This window comes from Rhinatrema bivittatum, chromosome 6 (genome assembly GCF_901001135.1).
Source record: "Rhinatrema bivittatum chromosome 6, aRhiBiv1.1, whole genome shotgun sequence".
Classification (NCBI taxonomy): Eukaryota; Metazoa; Chordata; class Amphibia; order Gymnophiona; family Rhinatrematidae; genus Rhinatrema; species Rhinatrema bivittatum.
The window spans coordinates 35,627,249-35,646,086 of NC_042620.1; the positions used below are offsets into that span (position 1 = coordinate 35,627,249).

The window sequence follows — 18,838 nt, forward strand, 5'->3', positions numbered from 1 at the left end:
TAGCAGAACATTATGCGACCCAACTGAAGGAAGGCCTGGTTGAACAGCCATGCCTTCAGTTTTTATCAGAAAGCTGCGGCAGCAGCTCTTCTGAGCACTGGTCCCAGGTAGTCGGCTACACATGCGCCACCAGCCCAATTGACTTCACCACCAGGGGGTGGGTGGGAGGGACAGAGGTAGTTTTGGGGTGGTGGGCTGTGGGAATGTGGGCTAGGGGAGTGGATCAGTAGCATTGTTCTAGTCTCTGGGCCGCTGGTGCAGCTTTTGCTTGCCCCTTTCATTTTGGCACTAAGCAGCTGTCTAGCTTGCCTAATGGTGGAGCCAGCCCTCGAAGAATGTTTTTAATAAACTTTGTCAAAGTCGAAAAGCAATGTCATTTCCTTAGCACTAAAAAAGATATAGAAAGATCTGTGTGCGTGAGACATTTTTTGTTTTATTATGTCTGTCTTGAAGGGATGGGATTGTTTTGATGCAGACAGATCCAAGTTTCTGCAATGTCTGTCATTTCCCCAATACTCAGGATACCGGGTTAACCTGATCATTATCCATTACCTGTTATTAATTAAGTAGACTTAGAAAATAGCCACTGCTATTACTAGCAAGGGTAACATGGAATAGACTTAGTTTTTGGGTACTTGCCAGGTTCTTATGGCCTGGATTGGCCACTGTTGGAGACGGGATGCTGGGCTTGATGGACCCTTGGTCTGACCCAGCATGGCATGTTCTTATGTTCTTATACTCCTGAGCTTCTTGATTCTGCAGGTCCACAAAAGCTCCCATAACCTCATGAAGCTTGTTTTTTCAATATTTTATTTTTTTTTAAATATATTTTTCAATTTCTAATGCTAATAGTTAGTTTTTCAAAGTTTTTGTTTTTTGGAAAGTTGACATGACTGTTAATGTGAACAAGCATGGGATCTGGTGGACATTGCAGGGTTCTGGTTTAAAGAAACAAATATTTAGATATAGATAATCCTAGAAGTCCATTATTGTGACATGCGGGAATTTCTCTTTTAGAAGGGAAAGAAAGGATGGGGAGAAGATGAACCCGATGAAGAATCTCATACGCCACTTCCTCCACCGATGAAAATTTTCGACAATGATCCCACCCAGGATGAGATGGTAAGAGTGCATCACCGAATACTCTTGCATTTATTTTTGTTGCTGTTTTCAGGCATGGTACCACTTTAAATATCCAATAAACTTTAGAACAAATTTCGGCACCGCTCTGATTTTACCATTTAGCCCTTTTCCCTTAATTGCCACCATAATAAAACGAGACTGAGAAGAAATTGTAATGCGAATTCATCACACGTCGGCCCTTCTGTTTTATAACAAATCCTTGAGGAAATCCGTTCAGAGAGAGGACTTTGTCTGGTCTGTGTGTCCCTGTATGGTGCACCCACAGTGACATGTTACAGGGTGGGGGAATTTTCACAGGCTTTTTTCGTCAGCTTTGGGTAAAAACAGCTTTCCACCTGCAGAAAAAGGGAGAGGCAGAATCGGCCCTTCATGTGTGGGGGATGTCATTTTTAAAATCCCTGTGGGTGGTTTCAGCACGGCGGTTTTGGTTTTTTTGGGGGTTTTTTGTCTCTGCCGGGTTTCCCTTTTGTACCCACAGAACTACAAGCTCGCTTTCAATATACCCAGAGGACTGCGAGTACACTGTAAACGCACAACGTCAGTAATGCAGCTCAAGGCAAACAATTGGTTAAAACAGACAGTAAAAGGCAGCAGTATAGCCCTAAACGTTAAATACAAAACTGGCCGTTAAGTGACCTTTAAAGTCAGGAAAAAGTTTGATTTTAGCCCTGTCCTGAATCGCACCAGGTCACTTTCTGCTCTCCGCTCATCTGCAGGGGCAGCTATACTGAAAACCCGTTTACGGGAGATTGATGGGCAAGCTTGGGATTTCTAGGAGATTCTTGAGGAGATGCACGGAGACGATGGACCAGACAATACCAGAGTATAGAAGAAAAACAATGCAGAGCGGTGCTAGGCCATGCAGAGCCTTAAATACCAAAGCGAGGGGCTTCAACCTTATGCGCCAGGAAAGAGAGAGCGAGTGGAGCCCTCCTAAAACTGGAGAAATATGGTTCCCAGCAGGCTTTAAAAATGACCCCCATGACGGTACTGCAGGGAAAGGGCTGGCCGGAGTTTTCCAAGGGGAGACCCCCTGGCCTGAAATAACTTTCTCCCAGTTGGGGTAGAAAACAGGCAGGGCAGGGATACAGCTTGTGGGGAGAAGCAGAGGATGAGACACAGCACAAAAGAGGTCCTTGGATGTGGCATTCTTTTTTTTTTTTTAATTTGTGTGTAAATTTTAATTACCCAGCGTGTCTTCTGGTTTTTGTTTTCTTTTCTGGTTTGCACAGTGGGACTTACTGATTCTTGCACCTCTCTCCCCAGAGTGCTTAGCCTTCAGAGACATGGCAGTAAGTGGGAAGAGTAAGGACCGGTTTCTAGAGATGTCCCTTAGGGTTAAGAGGATGAGCTTCCTTGAGGTGTAGTTGCAGAATGTCGTGTGACTGGCCGCCGTCCGCTCCTGGTGTTAAGTTACGTTTGTGTGCCGCTTGAAGCTGTGCTTGCTTGGGGCAGAATGGAGGCTCCGTCCTGAATATGCCAAGAATTGTGATGCATGAAAATTCTCAAGGGCCCAAGGCATCTTCTCCCTTCTGTCCCTACAGAAACCAGGTCCAGAAGAGCTAGAAATAGCTTTCGGATCTTGCCTTTTTTTTTTTTTTACTTCTATTACTCTATTACAGTTCAGCTTGTTCTGAATCTCTTGTTTAAGTTTTTAGAATATGTAGCTTTATACTCAGGTTTTCTTCTGCTTCATAATAAAGCAAAGAAGTTCAACAGAAGATTGCCAAGCACAAAGTTTCTTTTTTTTCCACTGGCTGAAAATTTCTGGTTTTAAAATTGGGCGTGCAGCTGCTTTATCCTCCTCTGTACAATGTGTGCATTACCTTTACTCTTACCATTGATGTGAATGGGGTTTTCTGTTTTCTTTATTACCAGGAAACCCCATTGAAATCATTGGGCTGGGGGGGGGGGCAGAAAAGGGAAAAGTGACAGCAATAAAAAAAAGATTGATAGTGTCATCTTCTGGATGCTGTTGGAATTGCAACCTCTGTTTAATCCATTACATTGACACTGTATGGCCACTACTGATACTGCAATCACTCTCCAGACAAACACCCATCTTCCTCCTCTGTATAAACAGCTGTTTGTGCAAGTCCTAGTTGTCTGTGTCTTAGCCATGAAGAGTTCACACTTGGCTAGCATATACTGCGCCATGCAGGCTGGCAGAGAAACGTGCAGGGGCCCTGGGAACTAAAGGCCATGTAGCAGCTGGGGAGGAGGGGATGCAGCAGAGAGTGGCAGGAGAGACTGGCGGCTCGGTAGGGAGCAGCCCAGTGTAGCAGGGAGCCATCTACTGCGCCATGGCCAGAGATAGGGACAGGCCAGGAGTAAATGCTGTGGCATACACGTGCAGTGACAGTGTGTGTCTGTCATTTTGTGATGGGCTCATCCAGCTAGTAGGCTAACGCACGCCAAAAAAAAAATTCTATATTGAATTGGAAATTGATCAAGAAAGTCTTCTCCTGTTACACAAGAGCTTTCAAATGGAATTTGATTTATTGAAATGGAGAAGTTTGCTGGAAGGACAAACAGATTAGCAACTTGAATAGTATGCTTATTTCTGGAAAGTAGCTTTTAAGGATTGTGCTTGATTATTTTTTGCAAATCAGACCAGTGAAAGCATACACTGAAATATATTTGGTCATGCAGAACATGCGTAGCTTGGCTTTGAAGAACCAGTTTGTGCCAGGGCATTGGCAAAGGTACAGAGAAGGGTAACCAAAATGATAAAGGGGATGGAATGTCTCCCCTGGGAGAAAAACCTAAAGTGGTTAGGGCTGTTCAGCTTGGAGAAGAGACGGCTGTGGGGGGGATATGAGAGAGGTCTATAAAATCATGAGGACTAGAACAGTAAATATAAATCTGTTTCTTACTCTTTCAGATAATACAAGGGCTAGGGGGCACTCTAAGAAGTTAGCAAGTAGCACATTTAACACAAATCATCAGAGAATTCTTTTTCACTCACTCCACAATTAATCTCTGGAATTGATTGCCAGAGGATGTGTTAAAGTCAGTATAACTGGGTTTAAAAAATGTTTGGACAGGTTCAGAAAAAGAAGTTCATAAACTATTAACCAAGCTGATTTAGGGAATAGCCACTGCTATTACTGGCATTAGTAGCATGGCAGCTATTTAATGTTTGGGTACTTGTTGTAACCTGGATTGGACACTGTTGGAGCAGCATGAAAGGGAGAGCATGAACACTATAAGTCCTTACAATGTATTTCATAGAAGACTCATTCACTTTATTGATTAATGCAGAACTCCAAAATCTCGGAAAAAACAACCAGCTTATAATAGGTAAATGTCCCCCGACACGGTGACCATGTTTCGCCGCAAAGGCTGCATCAGGAGGGACAAACTACAAGGAAACAGACCCTAAGGACTAGAAAACGGAACATTAGTATATACAGCACGATGGAATATGGCTCATAACATCAGTACAAACAATGCAGAAACATACCTTTTAGCAACATCTCTAATTTTTAGTGTAGGAGTCCATTCAGAGGTTTCGGCTTAAGGGCATTTAAAAACACCAAACTTGGCGCCAAAAAGATATAACCAATCAGAGCAAATCACAGGAAAAAAAAACTGAACCAATCAGGAAGAGAGATGGATCATGACGTAAAAGAAAAGGGTGGTACTCGTAAAATTCCTTCAAAAATTTTAATTGTATTGCAAAATGTAAAATTAATGAAAAAAAATCTAAAGAAATTATAAAAAAGTTGTTAGGCATTGCCTTTGTATTCTTTATTAATACTGCGGTTGTCCATATAAAAACCTTCGCTGTCAAATCCGCGACACTAAGAGAACTGAGCAGGGAGCTTCTAATAGACAATTAGTGGACGCACCGACCGCAAAGAAACCCATAATTCAAAAAGTATGAAAAAACCAGATAGAAACGTAGCTTAATACGACCACACAGAAAGCTTGAAAAAACTCAAAGGTTTTATGAAGCGGGTAAACCCGCATTTTTTTGCCACTTGTAAATTAAATTGAAAAAATGGATACGAAATAAAGACAAAATAGGTAATGGGCTCAGTATGCCAGGTGGAAAAAACAGAACTATATTCTAAAATCAACAAGTGCAAGAATGAATGAGCAAAACAAATCAAAAGACAAAAAACCCCGAGCCAGTGATCTTGGCTCAAGGAGCAAAAATGTTAGAGACGGTGTATCCATTCTATTTCTGCATTCAACCTACTCGGGGCTAATGTTTGAAGTGTAAAAATCCATTTCTGTTCCTTGCAGATGAGAGCCTTAGAAAAATTGCCACCTCATGGGAATACTGGTAAAAAAAAAAAATCAAGAACAAAAAATTTTAAACTGAAAACCATATGGGAAGCAGATATCGAATGAGCAACTAGAGGGCCTTCTATCCGTGCCAGATGAATGCAGGACCGGTGTTCAATAATACAAGTTCTAACCGTTCTTGCTTTGCCTACATAAAGTTTCTGGCAAGGACACATGATGACATAAACTCCTTTCAATGCACATGTTGTAGAATGGCGTAAAGCGTACTTAATTTGAGTGGTGAGATTCAGAAAAACAGACCCTGTAAGGGAGTGTTCACAGACTGAACATTGTCCTCAGGGCCGATGGCTCAGTGGAGGTGATGATGGAAGGGTCGTCCTTAAATCTGAATGGACAAGAAAATCTTGCAGATTTTTTCCCTCTACAAAAAGTGAATCGAGCTGGACTAGTGAAACCTTAAGAGGTGCTAGTATGTGCCAATGATGCCTAATGATGGAAGAAATGTCCTTAACACAGGCTGAGAAAGGTAATATACAATTGATATGCTCTGAAGAGGAATGTGATTGGGGCTTAAGAAGCAAATCCCGGTTGGCATACAGAACCTGTTTTGAGAATTCTAAAAGTGTACTCTCCATCTAAGAAGCGAGACGACATTACTTTAGCTTGTGTCATGAATTCCTCCTTTGTAGTACATAGGCGGCGTAGCCTTAAAAACTGGCCAGTCGGGATGTTGGATTTAAGAAATAAGGATGATGACTAGTAATAAATAAATAAATACAAAAATAGTAGGGTATTGCTGTCAGTGTTTTTACACTAAATTGAAGTGAGAAATGTATCCTGATCATGACTAATACAGATATCCAAAAATGAAACCTCTGAATAGTGTATACAAAAGTTGAACTGTAAATTACAATCACAACTGTTTAACCAATCGTAGAAAAAGTAAAATTGGATATCTGTACCTGTCCAAATAAGCAAGACGACATCAATATATCTCAGCCAAGTGAAGATATGAGTTGAAAAGTGTGAAGGATAAATTAATTCTTCCTCAAATTGGTCAACAAATAAACATGCTAAGCTTGGGGCCATAGTGGCACCCATGGGGGTCCCCTTGATTTGTTGGTAAAATTGGAATTCAAATTGGCTTTAACAAGGAATTTCTTTCAAATGTGTCAAATCCATTAGAAAACTGGTGGGAACTCTAACGGGAGATGGTCGTGTTTCTAAAACACGTTGTATGATGGATAAGGCTCCCTCCAGGGGAATATTGGAATATAATGGTATGATAGCCAATGAAACCAAAAAGAATGGGGAATCTGGGATTTTGAGGTCTTGAAGAATCGTAATCAAGTGTGCAGAATCCCGTAGGTATGACCAACTCAGTGGTACAAAGGGCTATAGAAAACGCTCTACAAATTGTGATAGGGGTTCCAAGACAGAGCCTATTCTAGATACTATAGGTCAACCGGGAGAATTATTTAAGGTCTTAATGTATTTTAGGGACATCATAAAATGTTGGAACTGTAGGAAACTCGACCTCAAGGATCAGGGCTTCGCAGGTAGTGATATTGATTTATCTAAATCTCTCTTAACTAACCCTTTGATTGTTTTGTAATTCAGGGGTTGGGTAAGTTGAAAGGGGGAGAGAGAATTATCCACGACGCAAACGTTTTTATATGGGCAACCCTGGTATTAATAAAGAATACAAAGGCAATGCCGATAACTTTTTTATAACTTATTTATATTTTTTCATTAATTTTACATTTTGCAATACAATTAACATTTTTGAAGGAATTTTAAGAGTACCAGCCTTTTTTTTTTTACATTATGATCCATCCCTTTCTGATTGGTTCAGATTTTTTTCCTGTGATTTGCTCTGATTGGTTACATCTTTTTGGCACCAAGTTTGGTGTTTTTAAAAACCTCTTAACGAACTCCTACATTAAAAATTAGAGATGCTGCTAAAAGGTATGTTTCTGCATTGTTTGTACTGATGCTATAAGCCATATGCCATCGTGCTGTATAAACTAATGCTCTGTTTTCTAGTCCTTAGGGTCTGTTTTATGTTTTTCCTTGTAGCTGTTTGAATGACCTTTTTATTGTCCCTCCCGATGCAGCCTTCGCGGCAAAACATGGTCACCGTATCAGGGGACATTTACCTATTAAAGCTGGTTATTTTTTATCAGAGATTTTGGAGTTCTGCATTAATCAATAAAGTGAATGATTCTTCTATGAAATACATTGTAAGGACTTACTCAGAGTGGGGTAGATTTTATAATTTAGCGCAAACGCGTACTTTTGTTCGCACACCAGGCGCGAACAAGAGTACGCAGGATTTCAATAGATACGTGCGTAGCCACGCGTATCCATTAAAATCCGGGATCGGCGTGTGTAAGGCTGCCAATTTTGGGCAGCCTGCGCACGCCGAGCCGCGCAGCCTGCCTCCATTCCCTCCGAGGCCGCTCCGAAATCGGAGCGGCCTCGGAGGGAACTTTCTTTCGCCCACCCCACCGGCCCTATCTAAACCTCCCCCCTACCTTTATCGCTGGATTTACGCCTGCCGGAGGCAGACGTAAATCTGCGCGCGCCAACGGGCTGCTGGCGCGCCATCACCCAACCCAGGGGCTGTTCCAGAGGGCGCGGCAACGCCCCCGGGCCGAAACCACGCCCGCGGCGCCACCCCCGAAACATCACGTCACCCGCGCCATGCCCCCCAACACGCCCCCTGGCACGCCTCTCCATGCAAGCCCCAGGACTTGCGCGCGCCACCGAGCCTATGCAAAATAGGCTCGGCGCGCGCAGGGGGGGTTGGGGTAGGTTTTCGGGGGGTACGCGCGTATCCCTTTGAAAATCTACCCCAGTGTTTATGCTCTCCCTTTCGTGCTGTTACAATACAGATAGTGCACTGCATCTCTGTTGCTCTTCTGGCTTGGCCACCATTGGAAACAGGATGCTGGACTTGATGGAACCTCAGTCTGATTCAGTATTGCAACTACTTATGATCTTGCCATTTTTTTTTTTTTCTGTAATTCACTTTTTTGCACTGCCGTACCTGCCTTGTGAAAGGATGAGCCTCAATTTGAGGCTTTCTTGTAGCTAGAAGCTTAACTGAAATACTATTTCTGTAAGCGTCAAAACAAATTTTAAAAAAGTGTACTTTTTTTTTTTTTAATTTTCCACCAGGCTTTACTGTTGGCTGCTTCAGTGAGGAAAACTTTCACATTCCCAAAACTCGTTGCTGTCTGTTACATTAAATCTTGCCTTTGCTATTTATAACCAGCGGTAGTCAAGCTGCATATCGCACATGACTGGGCACTGCTGCATAGATCTGTTTCCCATATTCAGTACACTCTGTCATTACATATACTGTAATGAGTACGCACTATTCAGTATATTATATAGGCCAAGACGTACTTTAAATTCAAGTCAAGATATTTTTATTTTCTTGAACCAGTTTTGAATTCTTTAGTAGGTGAGCATGGAAGGAAAGCAGACTGTCCTCTATTTTAAAAACCCTTCGAGCTCCCGGGGTTGGCTAGGGATACTGTGAAGAGATAGCGTTTGCTGTTCCCTGGACGGGGGAGGTCGGTGGTCGTCGCTCAGTGACATCTGGCGATGAGATTCAGGGTCCAGGGTTCTGAAAGGAGCTCTGGTGCACAGTCTGAGGCCCAGGACCGTCTCTGCAGTGATCAGACTGAAACACGAGTTGGAAGGGGGGATATAATACGAGGGGCGTTGGGGAATCCCTGGGTAGCTGCAAATGAGGCTTCCTGGCACCAGATACTAAACCCGAGTCCAGTTGAGCTTGGAGGTACAGAGGCGCAGGAGGTAGCTGGTGGGTCCAAAGTGAAATATTTTGAGCTATTTTTTTTGTTAGACGATATTTTGCCCAGCAGAGCGTCCTGCTAGCCATATGTGTTGCAGAGAAATTTTAGAACCTGCCGTAAATGCGATCGGCCGCACACGACGGCTGTTTTGAAATCGCTGCGATGCGGTGTGCCGAGCCTTGAAGAGAGAGGATGGCCAGTCCTGCAGCATTGGGGCATTGGGATTGTTCAACTTTAACCAGGAATGCGCCTTTGCGATGGTATTTGCAGTTATTAGCGGGGAGACAAAAGGTTACAGCTAAAGAATTCAGACTGTTGTGGTGTAAACAGAAAAGGAAAGCATGAAAAGTACCTTCAACATATGAGGAAGTGACCTTCAGAGTCTGAGACCTATGGCTTTTCTCCCACCCCCATCCATCATAATGGTCAGACCTAACAGCAATGGGAAGGTGATTGGGACTGGAAAGGTTTAAATACCAAAACGTTCCCTTTTAGCAGACCGGTGGCTTTCTTTCTTGAGCTGGTTTTAAAAACTGATGGAAGCAATTTTCTGGGCCCCCCCCCCCCCCCCCCCCCCCGCTCCGTCCTTTCTGCCTTGGCTCATAACCCAGCGGCTCGTTGCAAGCAGAGTCTTGCCCGTTTTAGTTTGACTTAGCAGCGTAGACTGCTAATGAGATGGCCCGCTCTCGCTCCCTGCTAGTCCTGCTGCTTCTGGCCGTGTGCTTCGTAGGCTCAGCAGATCTGAAGCTGCCCCTCTCTCAAATCTCTGACCCGACAGTGAGTGTCAGAACTTTTTAAAGGTGAAGGAACGGCCTTAGCAGGGGGGGGGAGGCGTGCCCCAGCGGCTAGTGCAGTTGGCATTCGCTTCCGGTTCTTCAGGGCTTTCGGGATACCCGTAATGAATATGCATATGAGAGATTCGCATGCGCACGCTGCCTCAGTTGTATGCAACTCTGTCTCATGATATTTTAGAGGCTATCCTGAAAACCTTGAGCGGTTCGCAGCCTTCGAGGATTTAGAGCAGTGGATTGAGAACCAGAGGCACCGGATTTCAAATCCCCCGCCGCGCCTTGTGTTCTTGGGCGCATCATTTTATTTCCTGTTGCCTCGAGTACTCGCTTACCCCTAGATTCATCAAAATGCGTTAACGCGTTGATAACGCCCAGGTTAAGAAAAAGGGCCGTGTTTGTTTGTTTATTTATTTTAAAACTTTTATATACCGGCGTTTAATGGGGACATCACACCGGTTCACATATTAACAGCAGATAAGAAATTACATTATAACAAGGCGTGGGAACTTGGAATTACCGCACCACGCTTTCGCATCGGTAGTATTGCGTGGTGCGGTAAACATAGCACACCCTGCGGTAATCCCTATTTTTCGCACCCTGTGGGGGAGGGGGAGAGAGAGACACTATAATACAAGGCCTTCATATTAGTCAAGTATTTATATCTCTATCTGTGGGCCATCTGATAGGGTGAAGTGGTGGTTTAGGGGCCAGTTTCTCATGCAGAGTGAGACGTACGAACAGCACAGTACATCTTGGTGAAGATTTGACATCATTTGGAGTGAGGAAGGTGTCACAAAGATGACATATTTTGTACTATGTTATCTCACCCTAGCTTGATGGTACCAGGCCCCTAAACCAACACCTCACCTTGACCTATTATATAGCCCTCCTATAGAGATCTGCCTCTCTCGCTCTCTCTTCCCCCCCCCCCCCCCCAATTAAAACCGTACAATATTGCCCCTCATTTTACAAAATCCCCTTCCAAAAATTGGCATTTGCGCCATGCCTTATGGCGTGTGTTAACGTCCTAATGTGTTTTGATGAATGACCCTAATTTAGATAGTAAGCTCTCTGGGGCGTGGAATTATTGTACCTGAATTCTAATAATGATGTGAGCCACCTTGAACATGATTTGGAAAGGCAGGCTAAAGATCCAAACGTTGTTATTAAATTATTAAAGGCCTGGGTTCAATCCAAAGAGAGTATAGGGGGAAATGCTGCTTGAATGGCTGTACAGCCTGGAGGTGAGACAAATGTGAATGTCAGTGGAGGGCGAGCTATGTATTTGACCTCTGGAAGTTTGCCCACTTCAAGAGCCAAGTGAAAATAGTTTTTTGTGTTTTGTTTATTTTTTAAGAAGTGAAAATGGTTCCGATATTGACGGTTGCGTTTACTACTTTGGGCTATGTATGTGGAAGCACAGTGCCCATGTTGTGGCGTTTCCAGCATGGCGGATGTTTGGCCGGCTGGGTTGTGAAATACTCTCACACGGGAGAGATAAGTGTTAGTCAGAGCTCCAGCCCTGACCCCCAGCCTTCAAGGTCAATTGGCCGGCTGCCAGTGGAGATGGATAACATTTGCACGTGTTGTTCGGGGAGAAGCCTGCCCTTGCAGAACTGTATTTCCTGCTTTTGAGCCCTGTGACTTCAGCGATTGCTGGTATTGTTCCCTCGCTGCTTTGCATCCTGCTAACCTGCTTTCTCTTTGCAAACCTGGTGCTTTGCAGTCCTCCTCTTTGCTGGCGGCTAGACAGAACTCTGCCGAGGTGCCAAGTGCTGCCGATCTTGTCAGTGCAATAGAAAGGCTGGTCAAAACCAAGCTGGTAAGTGTGGCCTCTTGCAAATTCTGTTCAGATTAGGCCTAAGTGGACACTGTGGGGTGAACTGAACTGGGGCTTTCACTGTTCTTAACCTGCATTCCCTTTGTTGCGTTATCCTCTGTCTACCTCAGGGCTTCCCAAACTTGTCCTGGGGACCCCACAGCCAGTCCACAATGCATATGCATGAGGTATATTTGCATATACCGAGATTCCATGGTATGCAAATCTCTCATGCATATTCATTGTGGATATCCTGAAAACCCAGCTGGCTGTGGGGGTCCCCAGGACAGGTTTGGGAAGGCCTGGTCTACCTACCATTTCAGCAAAATGGTGGCTCTGCGTGCTTAACGAATATTTTATTGCCAGCTCCTTTGCTCACTTCCTTGTACGCCTTACGTATGTCTTTTCTAAGCTAAGAAAGATCGCGTTGCTGTAATTATTCCTGTTTTTAATAGGTCTGACTTTATTTTAAGGACGTGACAACATCTCAGGACTGTAACAGAAAAAGGGGTCTAGGCTTACCTAGAAACGTGGTTTCTCTTAGAATTGGCTGCACTTGGGGCTTCCTTTGTGGTCTTGGGTCGTGGCTTCTTCAAAAAGTTTCCAAGTTTTGTTGACTTCTTTGGCAAACTCTGGTATGTGTGTGTTTAGACTTTTTATTTATTTTTGAGCTAATTTCTTCAGATTTACTTCAGATTTTGAGGATTTCTTCCTGACCTTTCCCACATCTGCCAGGTAAAACTTGTCAGATTTCCCCAGATCTGGGTGAAATTTTGAAAAATTCATCCAGCGCGAATCTGTTTTGGGCAAAGTGGGAATTGCTAGAGGCAGTATCAAAAAGCAGCTTCTGGATTTAAACCACATGGGAAGTGGCACATTTACTGCCTACACAAGGCCAGCTTGTAGGGTAGCTGCTTACCCCCAAAGAACAAAATGTAATTGCACTCAAAATCCAAAGACCGCTTTCTGCACAGTTCAGGATGCGCCTCTAGCAATAAAGCATGAAAACTGTAATTATTTTTAGTGTACAATAACAGCAGGCCCCTGCTCTGCCACTTGATTTGTGCCTTAGCTGGAGTAGTGGTGTCTGGCTCTGAAGCACCTTCCTTTTTTATGGCAACAAAAAGCCTTTTTTTTTTTTTTTTGCTTGTTTAGGGTGCCAGTGACCCCTGCACAGGAAGCATTTTACAACTTGTGGGTGAGATCTTTGAAGCCTAGGGTACAATCTACTCAGGTAGACCCATAGTGTGCCCCAGACATCCTCCTCCTCCTCCTGGGTGTAGCCGTATAAAATGTATCTATTGACCTGTAGATGACTTTCATACATAAAAAAAAAAAAAGGCACTCCTTGAGTCCCCATTGCTATTATATATCGACAGAAACGGGGGGCCTCATGGCATAGTTAACTGCATTTAAGGGTTTGCATCACAACCTTGGATTTTTTTTTTTCATCATATTTATTAGAGAGTTTTTTAGCAAAAGGTAAGTGCAACAACAACATTAAACTGAGAACATGAGTTACATGTACAAAGTCAGCTTCAAGCTCCTCTGTTTTGTTACATTCCCAGAGAACAGCTGCTGCTGCTGATGATGATGATGATGATAAAAAAATTACTAATGAGAAGAGAATGGAACTGGTCACGTTTTTTTTTTTAGTTTTGCCGTATTCAGAATGCCCTATACAGTTGAGGGTCTTAAAACCCTAATTCTAGGTACATCACAATGGGTTTCTTGTAGTCGTATAAGATCTCTCATTTTTCTAAATATGCCCCCCTCCCACCCCCAGTCCTGAGATAGGGAAGCTATAGTTCTAAGTTGAGGGAGATCAGAGTGTAGCCAAGCTGTGCTGTCTAATCAGGACACCTAGGGACTTAGTGTAAGGGGCTTTACAAGGCTCCTTCAGGTAGTAACAGTAACGCAAAAGTCGTCAACCAGGGAAGATGATGCATCTCTTAGCCCTGGATTTGGGGGAGATTAATGCTCAGGTATTGGAAGGACAGGGCTCTATAGGCAGTATAGTGTGTTACCCAGGTGGAAGTATAGGCATGAGTCCAGACTTAGTTTTTGGGTACTTGCCAGGTTCTTATGGCTGGATTGGCCACTGTTGGAAACAGGATGCTGGGCTTGATGGCCCCTTGGTCTGACCCAGTATGGCATGTTCTTATGTTCTTATGTTCTTAATCAGGCAAAGAGCATTAAGGTCAGAAACCTAATGTCCTGGCTAGCTCCCTCTAGCATACTGTCTAAGTCATATAGGAGTTAATCATATATAGGTTTCCAAACTTTCATCATGGTTTGGAGGCGTTTAAAAGATTGTTGCTTTGCAGACAGAAATTCCAATGTGAAAAATCTGATCAGTTTTTTAAACCAAATTTCTGGCGGGGGGGGGGGGGGGACAATAGCCAGGTAAGTAGTGTGGCTTTCTTACCTAAGAGGCCCATTTTCGCAAGCAGAGGTCTATTGTAAAGCCACGTACCCGCAACATCTGGAGAACTCCTACCAAAGAGCCATGTTTTCGGGTCTGATGGCAGCATCTGATGTAGGATCTTTTGGGCTTTAGTATGGACCCCTTGCCAAAAGGTTTTAATATAGGGACATGTCCAAAACATACGTGTATAATCTCCTGCTGCCTTATCGCATTTTGGGCACCTATCGGTCTGAGATTGGGTTGCTTTGAATGCTCTAGTAAGTGTCCAGTGAAACCGCCAGATGAACTTTAACTGAGTTTCCCTCAGGGCAATGTTTTCAGAGATCTTGGGGATGTCTAAAAAGCATTTTTGAAACATTGGGAAAGGCAGTTGAAACTCTGACCAAGCCGCCCATTTCTGATACAGTGATTGTAGGTCTGTATCTTGAATTGTCTGTGCTAGTTTTTTACGAATAAAAGCTACGGATGGTTTCAAATCATTTCTGGGAACAGCAAGAATAATGTTCTTTAAGGCTATAGAGGAATTTGGTTCAGTGAGAGTTATACCCGATGTCTCGACATAGTGACACACCTGCAGGTATCCATACAAGTGGTGGTTGGGAATGTGAAATTTCTCCTGAAGGTCTTGGAAACTAGAGAAGTGGTGTGTGTCTGGAGAATACAACTGATACAGGTATACCAGTCCTTTTGTTTTCCACTGGCTAAACACGGTCTATCCCAGACCTGGGGGGAAGGATGGATTTTGACGCAGTAATAGTAGGAACCTCCACTCCTGTCTGCAGGATGTGATAAGTATATGTGATCTTAAACACTGTGGCAAAGTCTTAAGCTTTCCTAAAAGCAGAGAGTTCATGGATGACATCCCATACAAACTGCTGAGATGGGCATAAGGGATATAATTAGCAGAGTCCAAGACGAAGTCTCGGACCCATCACAGCATAGTAGCTAAATTGTACACCTGTAAATTTGGACAGTCTATTCTCCCCTGGGCCAGAGGCTTAGTAAGGGTTCGAAGCGATACTCAAGATTTTTTTTCCAGACCAAAGGAAGAGGCTGAATAATTTGTCTAGTTCTTTATGGTCTCTTTTTGTAAGCCAAATTGGGGCCATTTGGAGGATATATGACCATCATCTGGAGGAGTTGAACTTTCCCCCAAAGCGATACCAGGAGTGAACGCCATTGCTTAAGTACCGAGTCACTGGCTTTCAACAAAGGTTGTACATTCACCTCATAGAGAATGGGATACATCCACCAGAATGCGCACCCTCAAATATTTAATTTCCCCCTTCACCCATTTAAGGGGGAAGATCCCCAGCCAATTGTTCTGTACTCTACCTCCAACATCCAGGGCCACTGACTTGTCCTGGTTAATTTCAAGTTCTCCAAATTTTCCAAAGGTTTCCTGGATTCGGAGTTGGGGGGGGGGGGGGGGCAGTGATCTGCGGGGTCTGTAAGAAAGATCAGCACGTCATCTGCAAACACCTCTACTTTAAAAGCTACCAGGTATTGTGAGAAGCCCATTATTTCAGGTGCGATAGTAATTTTTCTCAGCAACGGGTCTATAGACATAACATATAGCAGGGGGGAGAGGGGGCACCCCTGCCTCACCCCCCTCCAGATATTTACTGCCAGGGATTTTGCCCCATTAGCCAATATGTAAGAGGTTGGCATGTAGAATAATGAGATGTACTTTACAATGTTTCCTTGAAAACCAAATCGTCGTAATACTGAGAATAAATAGAGCCATGAAACTCTATCAACGCCTTCTCAGAGTCAAACCCTATTGCCAGGGCTGGTGTCTGATTAACCTGGCATATGGTCATCGCGGAGAGGAGTTTGATTATATGTGAACTTGCTGATCTGCCATTAAAACAAAACCCACTTGGTTTATGGAAATAAGGGATGGGAGGATCTCATTGTCTATTCGCGAACACTTTTGCTAAGATTTTACAATCACAGTTTGAGAGAGATCGGTCGATAGGATGCCAGGTTTGTCAAGTCTTTCCTTGGTTTGGGGAGGACAGTAACATGGGCCGTATTGAAGTCTTTTGGAAATTTACCTTCCTCCAAGGCACTTGTGAAGAATCCCGTTAATAAAGGTGTCAGGTTAGTGTTAAGGAGTTTGTAGAAATCATACGATAGGCCATCAGGGCCAGGGGATTTCCCGAATTTGGCCTCTGCAATGACCTGGGACACGTCTATCTGTTTGGGCTTGTTCAGATAATTTATCTGAGCGTCTGAGATCTGGGGTAGGGGGATATCATTAAAGAAATGGTCTTCCTCCTATTGGCCTCCTGCAATATCGTCAGTGTATAAAGTTTCAAAAATGCTTGAAAAACATCACAAATCTCTGCCCTGGAATCTACTTCTTTCCCTAGTGGGGTTCTCATTTTTGTGATAATTGCCTTGCTTCTAGCTGTCTGTACTGCATTGGCAAAGAATTTACCTGCTTTGTTACCATATTTATAAAAATTAAATTCAGAAACCTGCAGTGAGTGTTGGGCCTGGTAACGAAGCAAGGAATTAAGGCTTTCTAAGGCTGCGAAATAAATATGCTTATTGTCAGAAGTTGGTGTCCGTATTAGTTCACGTTTAGTGGCCCAGACCTTGTCTTCTAGCTTCAAGATCATACTATTGGTGCGTTTGTTTCTTTTGCTCAAAGCAATTACTTCTCCATGCATAACTGCTTTTGCAGTTTCCCAAAGTAGTTGCGGCGTGTCTTCATGTACCTTATTGTGCACCATGAACTCCTCCCATTTATCTTTTAAAAATGTTTGAATTCTAAGTCAGTGCTTAAAAACTTGGGAATCACCAGCAATGAGTCTGGTGCTGATCCACAAACAGGAAAAGCTTGACCCATATGGGGGCATGGTCGGAGATCACTTGTTGGCCTATATTTGCCTTTTTGATTATGAAAAAGAGGCTTTGGTGACTAGTATGTAATCTATTTGAGATAGGGTGGCATGGGCTTTTGAAACGTGCGTATAGTCACGCTCTTCCGGGTGCAGAGTTTTCCAGATATCTAACAGGTCCATTTTGTGGCATAAATAATTCGAGCCCTTGTCTGGCAGAGACTTCCCCCTACGGTCCCCAGGGCATTTGTCTATTGAGGGGTCTGCTACCCAATTAAAATCACCCATGACGAAGAGGTGTCCTTGGGCCTGTTATACCAATAGATTAAAGAGTTGGTGGTAGAAAGAATGAGAATATTCATTTGGAGCATAAATGTTGCTGATCAAAATTTCCTTGTTCTGTAGCCTCCCTTTAATAAAAACATATTGGCCCTCTGGGTAGGTGATGGTATGAGTTACATTGAAAGCCAGGTTTTTATGGATAAGTATTGCCGCCGCATAGTGACAAGCACCCACCCAGTCGCATTGTAATTTGGAGCCCTCTTTGTCTGACAGGTGTGTCTCTTGAAGGCAAGCTGTGGAGGCCCCCTTTTTCCTCAAATGATGTAATATTTTTTTCCTTTTGATCGGGGAATTTAACCCATTGACTTTCCAAGAAAATATCTGAATGCTCATTTTTCCTCAAAGGGACGTGGCCCAATTATTTTCCACAGTCGGTCTAAATCTCAGACAGTGGGGCTCCCAGCCTAATACTACCGTAAATAAGCTGTTCCCCTACATCCCGTGGTAAAGTGGTGGAAGGTTTCCCATTTAGGTGTTGCTCCTCCCTGCGATGATAGCCCTCTCTGGAGTGTGCTTTACTAACCTTCCTTATGTCCTGATTTTGCATCCCCATCCCACCTTGATGCAGCAGCGTCCATATATACTGTGTTCCTGTATTAGTTTCCCCCATCTCCCCATCCCTGCCAAACATAGTGCCCCTTAGAAACCAGGGGAGATAGTCATGTGTCGCATGGGACTGGACGCCATGCTGTCCTTTGTTATCTTAATTGCAGAACTTGAAAAAGGTTAAACAAGACCCTCCCTGCACATCCCATCCGGGCTCTGGTATTGGCTCTCTAATGTCTGTTAACTTCACAGCCAAGCTAGGCCGTGAGCCCAACATCTTAACCAGAAAGCAAAAAAGGTAAAGTCATGGGTGAAAACTTGGCCCTCTGGAAGGTGATCCTCGACCCTGTTTATGTCCATGTCCCTGTCGGTAGCGTGTAATCACGGGGGAGATATTCCATCTTCGTGGCTGAAATGTACCAGGGGCCGACGGGCTCCTCCCAAGTGTTCCAATCACTGTTCCACATGCAGCCCCTTTCCCCATGGGAAATGAGTTACCTTCTAGTATAGAAGCTAGATGACATGGAGTCCTGTCGGAGGTCCGTGGTCCCGGGGTGTACGAATCTAAGCCGGATAACCAGCCGTCGACGGGCTTTGCAAGCTGCTTCCTGACAGGTTCGGTAGCTTCATCAAGTGATGTAAGGAAAGGGTTTGAAATTGTCTCAAGCAGGAGAGAGCCTTAATATGATGGTCTTCAACTGAGATGTTAAAGTTATAATTTTAGGGAAGTGTGAACTTCCGTTCCCTAATTTACCCATTTTCATGCCTATTTACCAAATGTCGCATTAATAAAGTCTTGTGCTGCCTTGGTAGTGTCAAATGCTTTTGCCTAA

General features: G+C 43.8%; 1 protein-coding gene across 6 annotated transcripts in view; it reads left to right on the plus strand.

Moving 5' to 3' along the window:
• KALRN (kalirin RhoGEF kinase) overlaps positions 1-18,838 on the plus strand; it is a 1,195,491-nt gene that overhangs the window by 1,035,380 nt on the left and 141,273 nt on the right. For 5 of the 6 annotated variants that reach the window (XM_029605245.1, XM_029605241.1, XM_029605242.1 and 2 more), the window contains 2 exons: positions 1,018-1,122; positions 11,745-11,840. In XM_029605245.1, the coding sequence (XP_029461105.1) occupies positions 1,018-1,122; positions 11,745-11,840 (201 nt within the window). The remainder of the gene's footprint in view (positions 1-1,017; positions 1,123-11,744; positions 11,841-18,838) is intronic. The other variant, XM_029605240.1, reaches the window with a different exon arrangement.